Genomic DNA, 18720 nt, shown 5'->3' on the forward strand with positions numbered 1-18720 from the left:
CGGAATCTCTTTGTCCGGGGGAAGAAGGATTTCCACTCGTTACTATTCCGAGACCGCCCTCTCGTGAGTCTCGGAGACTCCCTCGTTTCCGCGGGCTTCCTTTCGTCGGGGATACGCCGGGGACGGAGACGATCTGCCCTCCCGTCCGCCGGAGGGTGTCGGTCGCCCCCAGGTGGCGGCCCGATAACACGACGCGCGATTATCGCTTCCTGTAACCCGGTGAAAAGCTACAAAACCCAACAAACACGGGAAATTATGAGGAAAAAGGGAATCGCGAGCGTTTGCGGACGCTTGATATGAAAATTCGTAAAACGGCTGCCCAGTCGTTCGTTAATCCCCCGGCGGGAGCGCACCTTTATGGGAGAGACGGGCACCTATTTGCGGCTCATTGGAGCCATAATTGGATTCCAGAGGGGCCTCCGAGCGCCCTAGGGAGGGGTTGGCACTTTTGGGAGAGAGCGCCGAGGCGTCGCGACGCCGTCTGGACGGGAAGCGGAGAAAATGGAGCCCGGCAAGGAGGGTTAGCTGCGTTGTCGCAACTTTATCGAATTCCGGGGCTGCGCTAACTCGATCAAGCCCTGCTGCCAGGAATATTTACCGTCGGTCGGCGAAGGCTCCCCGCGATTACGACGCCCTCGCCTAATTCCACCCTCGCGAGGTATCGGCGTCCCGATCAAAGCTTTACCTTCCTCCCCTTCCGGGACACCTCCCGCGAAGGGGAGAATTTTTAAGCCGACCCGCGAGCGATCCTACGAAAAAGTCGCCGCGCAAACGGCGCCTCTTGCACGACGCGGAAAAAGTTAAGTGGAGACAAACACGGGGAGGAAACTTGCTGCAGCTGCAAACCGAATTTCCAGGGGGAGATACTGCAAACATTCGCAGTATTAGACCTCGGCTGCGGCTGCAAATTGTTGTTCCTGGGGAGACTCGGGGAGGGATGCCGATGGGGTGGACCAGAGGGAGACCTTCGATGAGGAGGAATTATTGCGTATAGTCGGTATTTAGTTGTCTATCACCGAGTGAGACCAATTTATGGTAAATACGTCTCGGGGTAGTCGTTATCAGGAAAGTCCAAGGACTGGGTCCCATTATAACGAGCATCCTCGGAAGCGCCGCAGGCTGCGTTTGAGCGGAGCTCAGCTGGCCGCTTCCGGAAAGAGCCTCCCTAATTCTATTTGCCCCCGTAATCCGGCTCAACTGGTGGAAAAGTGACGGTTTGCTTCCCGGTTTCAGGTTCCGTCAACGAGGCTGGTCTCTTTGCCCTGCGCGGCAGGCAGGAGGGTGGACGACGCTCCAGGAGGACGACCACTACCAGCACGACCGCTGCGACGCCGGTGCCGACGCTGACTGCACCCTCGGAGGACGTCGTGCAACCTGCCGCCCTCCTGGCCCCGGATGACGAACCTTGGCCGACGGGCTTCCCGACTTCCACGAACGATCCCTTCCACTTGTCCACGAACTCGCCCAGGCCACCCATCGAAATCGTCGTCAAACCCCATAGCAAGGTCGTTCTACCTTGCGAACTCGATGGGAACTATTCGAAACTCTTGCCAGCGACCAGGTGAGTCAAGGATCCTTTATAAAAATCCCCATCATTTACGATGATCCAGTTTTTTGAAGAACTCAGGCACTTATCCCCTTGAAATTAAAAATGCAAGGAGGAGGCCAAGGCCAAAAATGATAGATGTAATCATTTATCAGGTGACATATCAAGCCCCTGATTAAACTGTCACCCTTGCGGCAAGCAAAGTACATGGGGCACAGCTACAAATTTTTTTAACATTCATATCCCTTCGTCACATTTCCATTTTTCGTGGCATTCAATTTCACGATGTGCAGTCCGTACCTGAGAGTAAACTATGCATTTTGAGAAAGATCTGACTCCAAGTGAGAAATCGATTTTTTTTTATCGGTCTAGACTAATGTGTTCTTTGGGATGACCCTGAAGGGACGTTTTTCAGGAACGTGGGAGGGATTAAAATATTTCTCTTCATTGTTAGAAGTTACAGAGCGAGGCCAGCGACCTGGTTGCACGCCGGGCACTCCGTCGACATGATCACCATAGACACTAGAACGGAGATGAGCGGCACTGGACACAGATACGTCGGCGACTCCACCACAGCCGCCTTGCATATCGACAACGTCCGTTTGGAGGACGACGGAACGTGGGGCTGCAGTCTCGAGGACGACCGCGGACAGCTCGTCTTCGGCAGACCCGTCAAACTCGTCGTGCTGGGTAAGTGTCACAGTCGTTGCATGCATATGGACGAGTGCAACGCCGGTTATGCAGTCCCGAGAAATACTCGACTGCGGACTAAATAATGGCCGCGCCAACTAGGAAGACGTATTCATACGGGAACCGACCAGCCGACGCGGACGTCCGTTACACGTGCAAGTAACGTTTATGGCGTCGGTTTGAACTCGACATTAACCAAAAGTGATTGCCTGACCCGTGCACCCAGGACCGAACTGTCCGGGGCGGCGAAAATGTCCTCTCTGGCGGTAACGAAATGCCACCGGAATTCTGATAACAGTAACATCAAGGACCCCCGAAATATCCGCACGGGAATCTCACGGTACAATCGTACCTCCACACCTGTCGCGTAATTGCAAGTTCCGGCGTGAATTTTCGCGTTTCCATCCTTTCTCGGTACGGCAAAACACCATATTTGGTTGCAGAATGTAGAAGGCAACCAAATTTTGCACATCCGTTTCGTGTAAATTTCACGGTTCCGTCGAAACAGCTCTTACTTATTCGACATTGCGACACTGGAGTGTAGTTTTCATCGAGCACCGTGTTCATCTTTTCTCTCCGGAGCATCTAAGCCTGAATGCCCTGAATTTTGGTTCTCCATTACATGTAGGTGTTACGGTTCCGGCGAAACAGCTCGCAAGGACGGCGTTACTCGTCTCTAGGCCATTTCCATAAATTCCGAGACCAGGATGAATTTGCATAGAAATCTCGGGTCATTACATCTCAACTTGTCCGAGGGAGACAGAGTCAATTTTGGGAGCGGAATCGATGGAGCCTTAATTTCGAGTGGACAAGGTAGGGTGCAACGGAGGGTGCACGGTGCAGGGGAAGCGCGACGCCCGGCACGACGCAGGGTACACGGGTACGACGTCGAAATACAATCCTAATATGGGGGTCTATGCATATTAATCCGTGTCGCGGGCGAGTTATGCGCGGCGATGCATAAATATGCATCGCGTAAACACTTTTCGACGCGCAAGCCGAAACGCAAGCTGAAACGAAGCAATCACCGAGCCGGCGCGTCCTTCGGAGGGCGGCTCGAAGTTGACCCGAACGAAGTTCCCAAGGGGTGAGGGGGATTTATTTTTTCACGCGCGTGCGTCACTCAATGGGACCGCGAACAATTCCGCGGCGGACGAGTTTCGTATTCCGGATGCGGCCCAAAAAGAAGACATCGCCGCCCCGGCGGGCGCTTTGTCTCGCGCGTGTCAATAATGGCAGACATTTGCTCTCTCCTCTCGCGGCCTGCCTGGAAAAATGTATCGCGATGACGCCGCCCCCGCGTTTCCTTTTTGCCAAGTCTAATCCGCCCCTGAAACGTGTCGGGATTAAAACCCTACGTGCAAAAAGTGGCGGCGCCCAGATCGCGGCAAAATGGCGCTCCACGGGAACCTCGTCGCTTCCGACCGCGCTAAAGGACTCTTCGGGATCCTTGAAGTGGCGCCGAAGGGTTTTAATATTCCATCTCCGGTTTCGTCAGATGTCCTGGGGGGGACATAAATCGGGGGTACCTTCACGCGGTCCTTGGATCCTGGCAGCCGCGACAGGACATCCTCGGGACCAGGATATAAACATTCGTTCTCCAAATTCGGTGATCTCGTCCTTCGGCGATATATTCTCGGCTGTGGATTATGGGAACGGATATTCTCGTTCCAGGTTCTAGCTCTTTCCTAACCGCGAGAAACCGGAAGGACTCTTCGGGGTCCTTGAGGTGGTCTTAAAGGATTTTAATATTCCATCTTGACGGGTCCCCGTTTTCGTCCAATGTTCTCGAGGATATAAATCGGAGGTGTCTTCCCTGGTCCCTGGATCCTGGTGGGACATCCTTTGGGCCGGGACGTATACGTTCGTCCTCCAAATCCGGCGATCTCATCCTTCGGCGATATATTTGCGAGCGCGGATATATCGGGGCCGTGCGGATGATGGGAGCGGATTTGCTTAGCGCCCCGACTTGCCAAGACCGGGAAAAAGTTTAGAGTAATGCCCGTTTTATGCGGCATTCCCGCGGAGCCTCCGTGTTTTATTGGACAAATAGGCGGAGGGGCCGAGCCGCGGTCCCGACGGCCAAATAAATTTTCAAAATTCCCCTTCGAGGGCCGCGGGAGTAATCGCGGCCTTTTTCCAAGCTTCCTCCGCGGCTTTGTGCTTCTCTGCCCTGGAATGACGCCTGCAACGCTTCTGCATCGAGGCCTTTCTGCAGCCGGCTTTCGGCGAAAGGAGGCCATTCCGGGTGAAAAGAAAACTTTCCCGGCAACAAAAACTTATCCTGCTGTATAACTGTTAATGCCGTAAAATTAAAGTGCCGGGTTCAACTTACTTCCCTCGAGACCGGGCTTTCTTTCCCGGGAGACTTCCTCCTGACCTATTTCCACGGAAAGCCTTTAATATCGAATGCGTGACTTCGGAAGAAACGCCGCTACTATTTGCCAGGTTAACGCTGTTTACGCCGCAATGGGAGCCCCTGTTACACGATATCCAGGTAATTTCGTTCCCGGATTAAGCTTAAATACTTCTCGGCGTGAACGATCCGATACAAGTTCCCGAGGTAATAAGCTCCCGTTGTGCCGTAATATGTTCTCCATTTGGTATCAGACTCTATCCGCGATATCGTTTCGCGCCAGCACCATGGAAATTGGGGGAAATTCTCGACAAAATCCTTGGAAATTTACTACACTCGAGGATGTAGGTGTAAATCAGCTCGATCATTTTTGACCGCGCAATTTCCAAGTTAGGACTCGCAGGATAATTCCAAGATAATAATCTCCCATTGTACCGTAAAATGTTCTCCATTTGGTATCAGACTCTATCCGCGATATCGTTCACCATGGAAATTGGGGGAGATTTGCGGCAAATCCTTGAAAATTTATCACTCTCGAGGGTATAGGTGTAAAATGGCTCCGTCATTTTTGACCGCTCAATTTCTAAGTTAGGACTCGCAGGATAATTCCAAGATAATAATCTCCCATTGTACCGTAAAATGTTCTCCATTTGGTATCAGACTCTATCCGCGATATAGTTTTGCACCAGCACCATGGAAATTGGGGGAGATTTGCGGCAAATCCTTGAAAATTTATCACTCTCGAGGGTATAGGTGTGAACCGACTCCTATACAATTTCTAGGTTAGAACTTGCGGTATGATCAAATCCATCGTTCGGAACAATCGGTCCGTAAGGCACAGGACATTATCGCGAGTAATGTAAATTAGAGGATCAAAGCCACGTCCTTCCTGCCACGCTGGCAATTATTGACGCGAAACTGGCCTCTGGCCGCTAACTATCTATTGATTAGCCGAGGGCCTTCCGAGTAATTAATGGAGGAGTCGCCGACGAACGGCTACGCGACACTCTCCGGCCGCGGCCCCAAATTAGATTTTGATTCCGCCGATTAAATCCTCCGCCTCGTTAGCGCCTCCACGCTCGTCGCAAACGCGTCTTTAATGGTGCAAGACATTTCGTTCACCTCGAACCAAGGCGAGCTTATCGGGGCCCGTTCGTCGCAAACCTTAAGATGAAGTGAAACCTCGACCCAATCGATTCAAATGACCCTTATTCGTAAGGGTATGTCAACGATCTACCCGAAACTCTAGCACATGAATCGTGAACACTTCAGTACTGCCCTTACATTCTCAAAATCTTTATTTCAGACGAATTCTCTTTATTCAGCCTAGATCGGAATCAAAATTAGCTCGAACTCCCACATTTCGATTATTTCACAGGGAATTGAGCGGGATCGTTCCATTGGAACGACATATTGGTTGATGCCACTAGGCTTTAAATAAATAATATTAATATTAATAATACTGGGAATATCATTCCAGTTCTCAATGCAGCACGACGCAATCGTTGATATGAATGCAACAGATGGCGTATTAATTAAATTTCTATTAACCGACAAGTTTCACTTTACTTTAAAAGTCATACTACGTGCTACTCATTCCCTAATCGGGAAGTTGATACAAAGTGATCGTCAAATCGATCCTGACGTAAACTTCCGATCTAAAACTGCGACTCGGGGATAGTCCATTCGGGTCGAATGATCGCGATCAAATTCCGGGAAGGTGCCATAGTATCGAGCAAAGGGTTAAGAGATGTACGCGAATGGCGGTCCAGGACACTTCTTGGCCTCCACTCGGCATTGGTCGGTGCGAGAAGAGCCTGCCGGATGTCCTGCAGAGGGGCGAAGGACTCGTCGATGGCGGAGGAGCCAGTACCTGCCGGTGCATTCCTGGAGTGGAGTGGTCAGTGAATAACCCCGGCTTCCGGGCATTCGAAGGGCTCCGTTATTCCGGGCGAAGAGCACCTCCTGGTTTTACGACGTTATCCTCCGGAGTGCATTTAGCGGCCGGGGGAGCGGAGACGCCGGGAGGAATCGGTTTATAACCCGGACTTTAGGCCTCTTACTGCGACCTTTTGCCTTTATTGGGGTAAACGCACCGATAAACGGATCACCGGGTTGGTAGCTGTGAGGCAAGAAATCGTCATGGCCTGGTAGCGTCATCGGGGATCATGACGGACAAGTGGAACGTCGAATTTTAATTCTTTTCCTCGGGCAAGTCCTTGAATTCCTGATTTAACCCAGTCTTCGGGGTTTGGAACGCCTTAATCATTACATAAAATCATCATTAACCCTTTCATTAACGCAATCCGCTCCGCCAGACAACAGCCATTGAATGCGACACCGCGCCGAAAGGGTGCACATTGCACGTCGGCAGTCCTCGGTGTTCGAACTTACCTCTTCCACCTGAACAACGCCTCCTTGACTGCCTTTTGTACGTACACTATTCCAACTGTTAAATAACAACTGTTTCGTCGCATTATTCCATTATTAAATTTCCAAATTAAAGTCTAACCTTAAACTTTTAAGAAATTAAAAGTTATCCCAATAGCTGGTCTTCTCGTCTCGTCTCGATGGCCAAACTGTGTTACGTATTTTCAAAATGTACTTTTAGGATGATTAATCCAATACGCGTCAATACGATCTAAAGATATTCTGCAGATATGGCAGAATTTGTTGCCGACTATGGTCGGCGCTCGTAATGAAAAGGTTAATAAACATGACGTCGAATTTAAATTCCTTGAAAATATCGACCTGGTTCTCGCGATCCAGATTTCATATTCAGGATCTCATTCAGTCTACGATTTTTTTTATCATTCGACTAAATAGGTCGTCATCGTTAATAAACATGACGTCGAATTTAAATTCCTTAAATATATCTCGCAGGTTTTTCTCGTCGAATTTGAATACCTTCAAAACATCGCTCGGGTTCTCTCGATCCAGATTTAGTCTTCAAGGTCTCCTTCATTTCACGGTTCTTCGGATCATTCAACAAATAGGTCGTCATCGTTAGGAAACGTGACGCCGAATGTTGTCCTTGATAATATTTCGCAGGTCCTCGCCATCCAGATTTAATCGTCAGGGTCCCTTTCGGTCCACGGTTTCTTGTGACGCCTCAGATCACCGCGTCCGCGATGCAAGTGTTCCCAGGGCAATATAGATTACAGGCAGTGCGGTTTACCTTGCAGTACGTACCCCTTTGTGTCACGTGCGAAACATTCACACCCCAGTTGCCAGTACAATGCCACGTTATACTGCCTTATGAGCCGAGGTGCCACGCCGGGTGAGCCGGGCATTATGCCGAGACGATGTTGGCCGCTGCAGGAGAAAGACCTTACGCCGAGAATCGCTGGTGCGTTCAAGGATTAACGTCCTGCACGCTGCGTCATCCCATAACCAGGACCTCCTACCGCATCATCGAGGTCTAAAATCTAAATCGATCCCAAAAGTCCCTCGCAATGATCGAAACCGACGCGCCACATTGATCCTCAAAGGACTCGTCCTTTGGCGGCGTGACTCGGGACTAGGACACTGCGGAAAAGGGATGAAAGGGGTCGGGATTTCAATGCTTTCTCGATACCGCGTCAAGGCGAAGACAAAGTAGGAATGAAATGAAAATGTATTAAAGCCTGCGGATTAAAGGGAGGGCGCCAGAGAAAGCCAGGAAGCTTTGAGGATGATCCGCCCCGGCGGAATTGGAACGCGCCGGGCGGACTGCGAGTCCTGAAGAGGTCGGTCCTGACGCACTTAGTCCTTATTCCCATCCCTTTCGACGACTTTTTCGATCTCGAGATGCTCTCCAGGAAATTCCGCCTCGAAATCCCGAATCTTCGGCCCGGAGTTCGCGCGAGGGTTGTCAAGTTCTGCAAACCGGTCGAGAAGAGTTTCCCGGAGTGCAGGGCATGCATCCGATGCATCGGGGACGCGTGGTTTAACAAAAGTCGTTTTCAGGACTCGAGCGGAACTTTGAGAAATCGGGAAAATTGAGGGAGGGGCGGAAGGCCGGGGTAAAAAATCGAGCACGAGGAACCACGTCTTCGTTTCTTCATTTCCCATTAATTATCCGATATTGGCACTCGGCTGTCGACCTCGTGGCCCTGTATCGACCACGATGGCCTCTTGCTCCTTCGACTGCACCTCTGCTGACTCCTGCAGCAGCTACCCTTGCAGTTTCTGCTCCCTCTCGCGATTAACGCGCGATCTCGCGAACGATTAGACTGTCATTAATTTCGAGCCACGTCTGAATTACGGACCGCCACGATTTAAGGACCATAATTTGGTACAAAATTCTTGGATAGTACCCAGAAATTTCTTCATGGAAAACAGGACTTCCCATTTTCCATGATTATATATTAGACTGTCATTAATTTCGAGCTTCGCTTGAATTATGGCTCGATGCGATGTATAAGAATGTAGTACGAAATTCATGGATAATATGCAGGAATTTCTTCGTGGAAAACAGGATTTTCCATTTTCCGTGGTCGTGAACTAGACTGTCATTAATTTCGAACTTCGCTTGAATTCCGGCCTGGCGCGATTTAAGGACGAGAATGCAGTACAAAATTCATGGGTAATACGCAAGAATTTCTTCATGAAAAACAGGATTTTCCATTTTCCGTGATTATGAAGATCAGCAGTGCGGTGCATAATCCTCGGCTTCACGCGTCATCCCTATTGACTCCACCACTTGACTGCCGTTTAATTTAAGGAACCGGGATTTGACTTTACGAGCAGCTCGACTCCTGACGAGGTCGTCGGGGTTCTGAAAGTATACGACCTTATTACCCAGGAAGCTCCTACCTTACAGGCGAGCTTAGGACAACGTCCTTTTTATACGGACGACCCTCCGGAGTAAGGAACTCCCTTTCTCACCCCTGATTCGTAACCGCGTCCGACCTAACTCCGCCATTTTTTATTCCCAACGCGATGACTTTAAGGAGCTCGACACGAGTGCCAAAGACGTCCGAATGAAAAGTGCAGTCGAGAAATGACCTAACCATATTTAACTTCAACTCGAAGGAACGTGTAATTCCGGATATTTTAATGGGTAGAAAGGACGTCCTCGAGAAAGAAAAAAGAAAGAATGGCGGAAGTACCGGAGGCAAAATGGAAATCGTCCTCGTTTCCCGCCCGGCTGGTTCTCCAATCTGTAAAAACGTTTTCCCAAAGCAAGCTAAAAGCAAGATTACTCAATCCTGGGTATCTTACTATTCGCGTTATGGGCAATCGAGTGAAAAATGGTCGATCGAGTCTCGGAATAGCAATCGCGCAGGACTGCGTCGAGGGTGGCAGGCTCGACGTCGACGTCGTCGATATCTACTCGGCCGAGATCCATCTCGGTTTATACAGAGGGCAACAAAATTCGGAATGGCTTTGAGGGGGAGCGGCTAGGAAAAAGCGAGTTTCCGGGTGTCTTATATCTCAGGGAATATCATTCCCTCCCCGTTTATCGAAAGGGGTGGCGTCGCGGTCAGGGATCCACGGCGTCGATATTTCGCCCCGAATTTCCGGAAGGGTGGGAAGAGTAATCGGCGAGGAATCACTCGAGGGTGGAGGGCACAAAGTCGCCACATGGTCTCCGTATACTCGAGGACCAACTCCGAAATAACTCGAGGTCTTCGGACCTCTGAGACAGCGAAGAGGAACCGGAAGGCAAGGGGTGGTTGCGGTTGTGGCGGCCCAAGAGGTGGAAGGAGCGGATGAGAATGAGAAGCTGAGACCCGCCAAGGGGGTGGGGACGTCATCGGGACGGGGCTTGATGGAGAATCCTCCATCATCCCTGCAACGTGTGAGCGAAATACGAAACGGCACCGATCCGCGGAGGGAATCCCCATTATTAAGTCCTAGGGAAGATCTCGCGCCCAAACTTCCCCCCGGGAGACCCCATTGTCTCCGATGGGGGTGCAAATTGGCCTCCTCTCTTTTTCCGGACACTCGAGGCACGTCGAACACGCGTGACAGGAGTGACGATGGAGCGACGGAGGAAACGTCGGCGTTAGCGTAACGGGATCGTCATACTTCATCGTTAGCCGAGTTTCCAGGGGTGGTTGGGGGGTGGAAATTTCCCGGAAAAATTTGGGAATTCCCGCGACGTTGCTGAAACGATTCCTTTCTTCCTTTTTTCTACTTTGAGCCCTACTTCGTGCCTTCGTTGTTACGCCACACCCTGGCGAATGTAATCGCGAGACGAGGGTGTGAAGTAACGAACGTCAACCCTGGTCGTTGTCGGACGGGGGTGGTCGCGGTATCGATGACCTCTGGTCCATCGATAGTTGGACCGTACTCGGGATTACGATATAAATCAGACCGGTCCACTGTCAATTTTTCACGGTGTCATCCCGCGTGCTCCATCAATAAGATCACCCTCAAAGAGATTTGCCAGCGGCGAGTCGTAGGGGTGATAAATATGGAGGCCGCGAACACCGGGGATGGATATACGAGCCCCTGAAAAATTGAAGCCGCCGTGTCGGTATTACCACCCATCGACGGGGTGTGCATTCCGAAATCGGGGGCTGGAGGATTCGTTTCGTTTGCTTGGCTGCCACCTCGGGACCGCCGTTCCTTTTTCGCTCGTTATTTCCCCAACCCCCGGACGTACATCGATTTCGGAAGGGTGCATCGGCATGCCTCGCAAGAACCGCGAGATCTTTCCCCTGGCCAACCATTGTTGCAGTCCATCATTTCTAGAATTTCCTTTCTTCCCCCCACGTAACGACGCGCTACAGCTCTCTTCTTTCGATATCTCATAAATTTCACGGAATCAGTGTTCCTGATATTTTTTGTACTTTTCAGTTCGTCAATTCTGATTATTCAGGTTCCTCGGTATCTTCGCACCAATAGCCCCCCCTACTTCCTGGGAAGGGATCATCGAATTACTCCGAAGAGGGTGCCCATTCAAAGCCCTCCCCCTTGGATCTCGTTTGTAAGGTGTAATTTCGATTCCGCACCCTTCTCGAATTTATCCCAGGGGAACCGAAAGTTCCTTTAATCGGGAGATCCGACCTCGGTTTTCGGCCGCTCCGAAAGTCATATTTTCGGTGCGACCACCGCGACGAAGCTGGAGGACTTATTCTCGTCTTGCACGGCCTCGCGCCGTTTCTTTGTGCCCCTCCTGGTCCCGCGTTCCCCGGCGTCCTCTTTTTCTGACGGCGCTCTCCACAATTAGAACTTCCTTCCACTGGTGCTAGGAGCCCTGCTTAAACGAGAAATCCCGTTGGCCCGGCAAAGAAACGTCCCCTTTCGGCCTGGGAAAGAAACTCCCTTTGGTTCCGCTCAAACGACGAAATTATTCCCCGGCCGGGATTGCGCCCTCTTCAGGGTGTTTCTTCGGGTCTTCCGCCATTCCGCGAGGTGTGGGACGAAAATGGAGGAGCGATCTCTCGCGCTTTTTGGTCAAGAGACCTTTTTCGAGGGGAGGGTTTCCGAGTCGAGCCGCCTTCTTCGGCTTCTTCTTCTGGGCGTTTAGTATGCCAGTTGCGCGAGTTGTTACGGCTCGCACCCTTTCCGTTCGACTTAACGACCCGGCCGGAAGTTGGCACGGAAAAATTTAGGACTCCGAGGAGAGTAACGAGGACGCGTAAAGCCCGCGGCCGTGGCTTTGTTCCCCTTGATCCTCGCGAATGGCCGCGCTGTATCAGCATGCAGACCGCGTTTGAATCGGGTCCCGAAAGGACCGGCATCGGTGCCGAGAGTTGTAAAGGAAAGCCATTTCACGCCTCACTTGTCCGACCCCCCTCGATGCGGCATACTCGGTCGTTTCTCGTCTCGTTAGCATCTCATCCATCGCTGCGCTTGCCTAGCCCGAGCCTTCCGACCCGCAAGCCCGAGGCACCTGTGCTTTCCCCAGTTTTCTCCAGCTTTCTCTTCCATTTTCGCGCCCTTTCTCCACCCTCGCCTCGTAAACCTTCACGGAAACCCTTTGATCGCCGCGAGAAGAAAGGAAATTCCCCCAAAAGGAATTTTAATCGAATTTATCGAAAACGTGAGAAACGCCCAATCAAGGAGATATCAAAGTCGGGGAAATTGTTGACGAGGGGCGTAGGTCGACGCCGAGAAGACGCGAATTAAATGACCTCATCCGCGGGTTCCTCGCCGAGTAAAGAAAATTAAAACCCGCCGACGCTCCTCCACTTTTTCTCATTTACTTCGCTTCCTTCGCCTCGTTTCGCTCCTCCTCCCACGCATTGTCACTTTGTCAGCCGCTCGGATGTTTCCCGCCGGCGGAAACGGCAATTTGAGAAATTCGAGGCATCCGACGTGGCTTCCGGGATTCCTTCGGGCTCTTTTTCCCTCCGCGAGCGACTCGGCGAGAAACTCCACCCTGAACTTCGAGACGTATCGACGAGGAGTCGGGATTTAATTTCGCGAGTCCTGCGAATGACGGGATACTTATTATCGAGGGCGCGCTAACGCGAGGTTATCTGGCACTCCTTCGGTAGACAATCTCGACCTGGAGGGGCGAAGATCCCCCCCGGAGAGAATTTGCATTTTAAAAGAATCCCCCCCGCGCTTTTCCGCCCGGCGAGAACAACCCTCTGTGAAAAATTCGAACCTGTCCGGTCAGATATTAAGACACCCCTGCGCGGGCGGCAGGATGTATAGGGAAACCTGGGGAGAACGCCTCTCGGAAGTGCGCTTCACCCCCGGGAGAGCAACGAGAACCCCCTCCGTGAGCGAAAGCCCACTCCGAATTATGTACGAGCCCCTTTGATCGCGTTTACGAGACAAATTCCTTCCCACCATAGAATCCCCGCCAATCACACCCTCGAAAAATTCGAACGATTCCATCAAGTACCACCCTTAGGGTGGAATTTAATTGGGGGGCTCTCAAGAGGGTCGCTTTAATTTTATTCTTCATTTAATTTTTATCATTTAGGGTAGTTATTTAGTGTATCTAGCTACGATATTCTTTTGCAACCCTATCGCCGGGGTTGGAACTAATTTTATTTGTATTTATCTTGCCTTGTCTACACTGTTGAACAAGTATGATAATTTTATAACATTTTTTTTTTGAAGTTTTATTCAGATATGGTATACAAATTGTATAACATACTTTCAAATAAAACGTATAACATGTATATTATAAATTTAGGAAGTATATTTAGTACATGGAGCCTTGTTCTTGGGTTTGTTTGCAGTTCTCCGTCTCCATCTCAATCCGATTTGGAACGATTTTAGGTCGTATCATTTTATGGGGATTTTTGCTTTTATTTTATTCTTTCCAGAAGGGAGTGACGAGACCGCGAGGGGGATGTTTACCCCCTCGTATGTGGGACCGAATGAATATTTAAGATCCTGAAAATTTCCGGAATATACGAGCCGACCATATTTTAGTGGCGGGTTGAAAGCACGCGAGGAGAAGAGCTCGCTGTAAGGGAGGAGATTTTATAGGTCTTTTCTTCAGGCAGAGTTTGCAGCCCGCCACTTCCAGTCACGCGACGCTATTCTTTCCGGGCCGAAACAGTGCACTTCCGTTTCGGAGAGTCGTCGAAAAGTCGTCCGATCCGGAGATTTTTCTACGCGAATTCGAAGATGAACTCTTCGCTGCGACCGAGTTTAGCACTAATTCCGATTTTCTCGAAGTCGTTTATCGGGTGGTTAACGGAAGGAAGGGAACAGGGAACTCGTTAAACGTTCTAAGAAGTTCTCGAGTCGAGACAATTGCAAACTGGGCCGAAATTTATGGAGAATTTGGGGGAAATCACGAGAACACCCTCCCCCTTGAAGGAAGCAATACGTCATCTAGTTGAAGCCGTAACTGGCCGTAAAACAGAAAGAGTAGGTAAAAGTTTAGCCGGCACGACCTCGAAAGAACTTCCCTCTCCGCAAATGTGCTTTGTTCCGAATGTAGATAGAATTTCGGATATATCCCGGCGAAAGACCTCTCCTCGAGGAAAGCAACGCGTCGTCTCGACCTGGTCGTAACTTCTTGAACAGCAACGGGAGTGCTCGAAAGTTTGGTCAGCGCGACTCGCAAATGATTTCTCCATGGAAATGCATTTCGCAACTGCACTCTGCAAACATCCCGCCGCTCCTCCTAAACTCCATCGAACACGACCTAACCTCGAACCCCGGAAAGAAAAGGATATTTTTAAAAATTCATGAGACCAACCTATCAAAATTTTCAACCATTACTGTCGAGCCTACGCCCTATAGAACAGAACCTAACCTCAATTCGCAAAATGAAAGAAAAATCTGCAAAAAAAAATTCCTAAGACCTACGCATCAAAATCTTCAATAATTAATATCCGGTTTATGCCTTACCGAGCACGACTTAACCTCGATTAAAAAAGAAAATCTTGATAAATTCCTAAGACCTAGACGAGTCGAATGTTCAACAATTAATATTTCAGAAGTCTCGTCGGGTAATATAGGGGAGGGTGGAGGGCCATTTCTGTCGGAGGGCACTTCGTTGTCGCGTTATGTCCATAAAAAGGAGCGAAGGACGAGTTCTGGAGTGGGCCAGAATTTGGGGTACCGGAAGAGCACCCTCGAGAGACGTCTTCCCAGGGGAGGAAACGCGTCACTCCGCTCGGGGCCGTAACCTGGTGTAAGGCGGAGGAGTAGGTAAAAGTTGAGTCGGTACGACCTCCGGAAAACTTCGCTTTAGCAATTCATTTGGCCGTTACACCGTTCGAGCGTTCGGCCGTCCTCGCTGTTTGCTCTGTGCACCTGTTGCGCACCGCAAAGGCAACCGAGATATGCTTCCGCTTGCACGAACCGCGAGTTGGGTTTCCTTCGATTGTCCCCCGAGTTCGTAACGCATACTACAGGAAAAAGAAACATAATAACATAGATTAAAAGAAATTACCAATAAAAATGCCTCGACCGAGTCTCCCTTCCAAACCAAAGGACATCACGTGCCGTCCAGATTAAGGAAGGCGTCGATTCGCAGAGAATTAAGCCACTTTATCAGAGGTAATTCTCTCCCCCTTAGGTGTATTTTCGGGCCGAGCCCTCCTATGTCTATGAGAGAGTAATTAATCAGCGGGATTGGTTGACTCCTCGGTCTATATCCCCAAAAGTAAAGACCCGGCTTTGATACGAGAGACCGCCATCCCTCACGGGCGCATTCGATATCCCCCTCACGCGAGGAGGGTGGCGAGCAAATCTCCCTTAGGGTGGAAAAACGGCGATGACGGTAATACGTGGAAAGCGTATCGTCAGCAGCGGGACGATATCGAAGGGGTACTTTACCGTTTACCACTTGACTTTACACCTTACTTACCGATCGAATGAACCCTTGATCACCCCCTAGATACTCCTATAAAAAATGTATACAATTGTTTGTGCAAGCTTCGGAGGATACTCGAAGGCAAGACCCTGCTTAACTCCCTAGCGGGACCTAGGGGACTCCGAAAGTCACTAAGGGTGGGTTTGAAGGGCGTCGAGGTACCTCGACCGGAAGGACGTCACGAAAAATCCCTTCGGGAAGTGTCGACCAGGAGGAAAACGTCTATACTTCTATAAAAAATGTATACAATTGTTTGTGCAGGCTTCGGAGGATACTCAAAAGCAAAACCCTGCTTAATTCCCTAGCGAGGTCTAAGGGGATCTAAAAGTCACTAAGGGTGGGTCTCAAGGGCCTCGAAGTACCTCGACCGGAAGAACGTCACGAAAAATCCCTTCGGGAAGTGTCGACCAGCAGGGAGACGCCTATACTCCTATAAAAAATGTATACAATTGTTTGTGCAGGCTTCGGAGGATACTCGAAGGCAAGACTCTGTTTAATTCCCTAGCGAGGTCCAGGGGGCTGTGGAAGTCACTAAGGGTGGGTTTTAAGGGCCTCGAGGTAGCTCGACCGGAAGAACGTCAAAATCCCTTCGGGAAGTGTCGACCAGGAGGGAAACGCCGGCGATCCTTCCTCCCGGAAACGCCGGAACGGCGCCGATCGAACTCGCTCATGCGTGCCGAGCTTGCAGAGCCCCGTCGCTAAATCTTGTCTATTTATTGGACTCTCCGAGCAATCCGGATGATTATTGGAAGAGACATTGCCCCGGAAGGGCATACGGCGGAATCCTCGCGTGCTTCCACGCCCGATTGGATTGCCGGGGAAGAGCCAGCGAGCTCCCTTCGAGTCGGCGCCGACAGCCCTGCTTACTTCTGTATTTCATCGGGTCCTGGGCTTGATTGCTCCCAGCGTCGTCGGGACACGTAGGAGCCATCTTTTTCGGATATACCATCCATGTCTCGCGACCCTTGGATATTGGACTGCAAGGGATCCTCGCGGTCCTGGACCCCCTGCAGCGCTTGGGGTGGCCGCTTTAGTTGCTACGTTTCGAGTTAAGACATTTTTTCCAAGTCTCCTCCTAAATCTAAAAACTCGAACTCTTCATCGTCGATCGAGTACACCCTTCGGTGTATTTTGTAATTTTATCGCTCTTGCATCAATTCATTAACGTACTTCATTTCGAATTGCATTCGTCCGGCTACAATTGTATTAAAGTTGTATGAAGGGCCCTCACAGTTGTATTAAAAACATGTAGAACGAGTATAAAATGTGACACAAAGTGAATTCTGTAAAATATTTTTTGAAACTACACGTGATGGACACTTTTTTTTTAAATGGATACGCGATGTATTGAGATGGAAGTGCTGCCTAGTGGAAGCTTTCGGAAATTCGCTCAGTTGCAAGGACTCTGGTCGAGGACTGTGCTGGATCGATTGTTGTGCATTTTTTAACTGAAATTTCGGTCAAGTGGTCACGCACATATTTTTTATATTACCCTTATGACGTAACAAAACATGTATCGTGAGAAGTTTTCGAGTTTAAGAGATGCGAGAGGGTGTTTGCAATTTTAAATCTGCACGGGGGGCCGAACGTTCCTCCCCGACAACGTTGATCCCCGCTCCAAGGTGCTGGTGGCCCTTGCACCCCCGCAAGTCCGTGCCGCGCATATTTAGCATTTCGTTTCGAGTGACACGAATTCCAGAAATAGTCCGCAACTCCGGGATCCGCGGAACTGCAATACCAGGAGGTGCTCTACCCGACCAGCGGAGCTTTTCCGCGAATCGCGGTTCGCCGCGCTTACGCGGTTCGCGGCCGCAGCGGAAAGGAGAGCGACGGCAATTTGCATGCACGCATACGCGCAGAACCAACTCGTGTGAAATATTAAGAACTATTCAGGGGCTACTTTGTGCCCGTTGCGTAACTTGGGGGGTGCTTTGAGCGCTTTTCTACCCGCTTGCAGGGGACCACTCACCCCCTTGCGCCCACCGGCCCGGAACGCCTCGGCTATTAATGATAAGCCTCATTGTCATTTGAAAGAGGGCGCGAAGTCTCCCAAATATTTTCGACAATGCGTCAAAGAGATCACCCGGGCTGAAAACATCCCTGCGAATTTAGGGGGACAATGGGAAGATAAGAGGAATCCACCCCGGGGGCAATTTCCCGGTATAATTCCTCGGGCAAAAATCCCGCCCCCGGGCGACAAATCATCCCTGATAAATCCCAGGGTCCCTATTTCACTCGGCGTTCATTTAGGCACGGGATAAAAAATTAAGCCTCGGGAATTCTAGGCAGCCTCCTCGCTCGGCTCTCCGCCGATACGAGAAGAAATCACAGTCCCAGGTGGACAATGATGAGCAATTGTTATCTCCATACCAAGACTTCGGTATCGAGACCGATTTTGCTCGACCCCAAAAGTAGGTACACTCGTGACGATAAATCGTAGCGATGTTTAATTATTATCTGGGTGATTAAATCGATTTCTTCTCCAGGGTTCGCGAATCCACCCCCGAGGGTGAACTCCTTAAAAGTCGAGCGATGCTCGATCGCATTTCCACGAGTCCATTTGCTGGGAACGAGCCTTTTCGCCATGACATTCCCCACGGGATTTGGCGTCGACGACAACCGATCGATGCTCGACTTCCGCTCTGCTCTCGATGGCTCTCGACATCGCGATTTGCAATGTCCATCGAAGGAGTTTTACGCACAGCCCGACGGGTGCCGGCCGCGTCGTAAACGCTTTGCAACGCGTAAAATCCGCAGTTCCACCCGAAGGGATGGAGGATGGCGGTCCTGGATTGACGGAGGGCGATCCGTCACTTCTTTTCCGGGTCCCCTCCGTTTTTGTACTCCCGCATCGCGGGATTTTACAGACTTCGTGCCCCGGTAAACGCCCAGGGAGGA

At 50.5% G+C, this 18720-nt stretch overlaps 1 protein-coding gene across 1 annotated transcript in view; it reads left to right on the forward strand.

Moving 5' to 3' along the window:
- Positions 1-501: 501 nt before the first annotated feature.
- The window catches only part of LOC105697865 (hemicentin-2), an 85595-nt gene continuing 67376 nt past the window's right edge, over positions 502-18720 (forward strand). Inside the window, exons 1-3 of the mRNA XM_012421597.1 lie at positions 502-520; positions 1234-1561; positions 2001-2236. Coding sequence (XP_012277020.1) covers positions 502-520; positions 1234-1561; positions 2001-2236 — 583 coding nt within the window. The remainder of the gene's footprint in view (positions 521-1233; positions 1562-2000; positions 2237-18720) is intronic.

Source organism: Orussus abietinus, unplaced genomic scaffold (assembly GCF_000612105.2).
Source record: "Orussus abietinus isolate OABI.00-Male unplaced genomic scaffold, Oabi_2.0 scaffold1, whole genome shotgun sequence".
Classification (NCBI taxonomy): Eukaryota; Metazoa; Arthropoda; class Insecta; order Hymenoptera; family Orussidae; genus Orussus; species Orussus abietinus.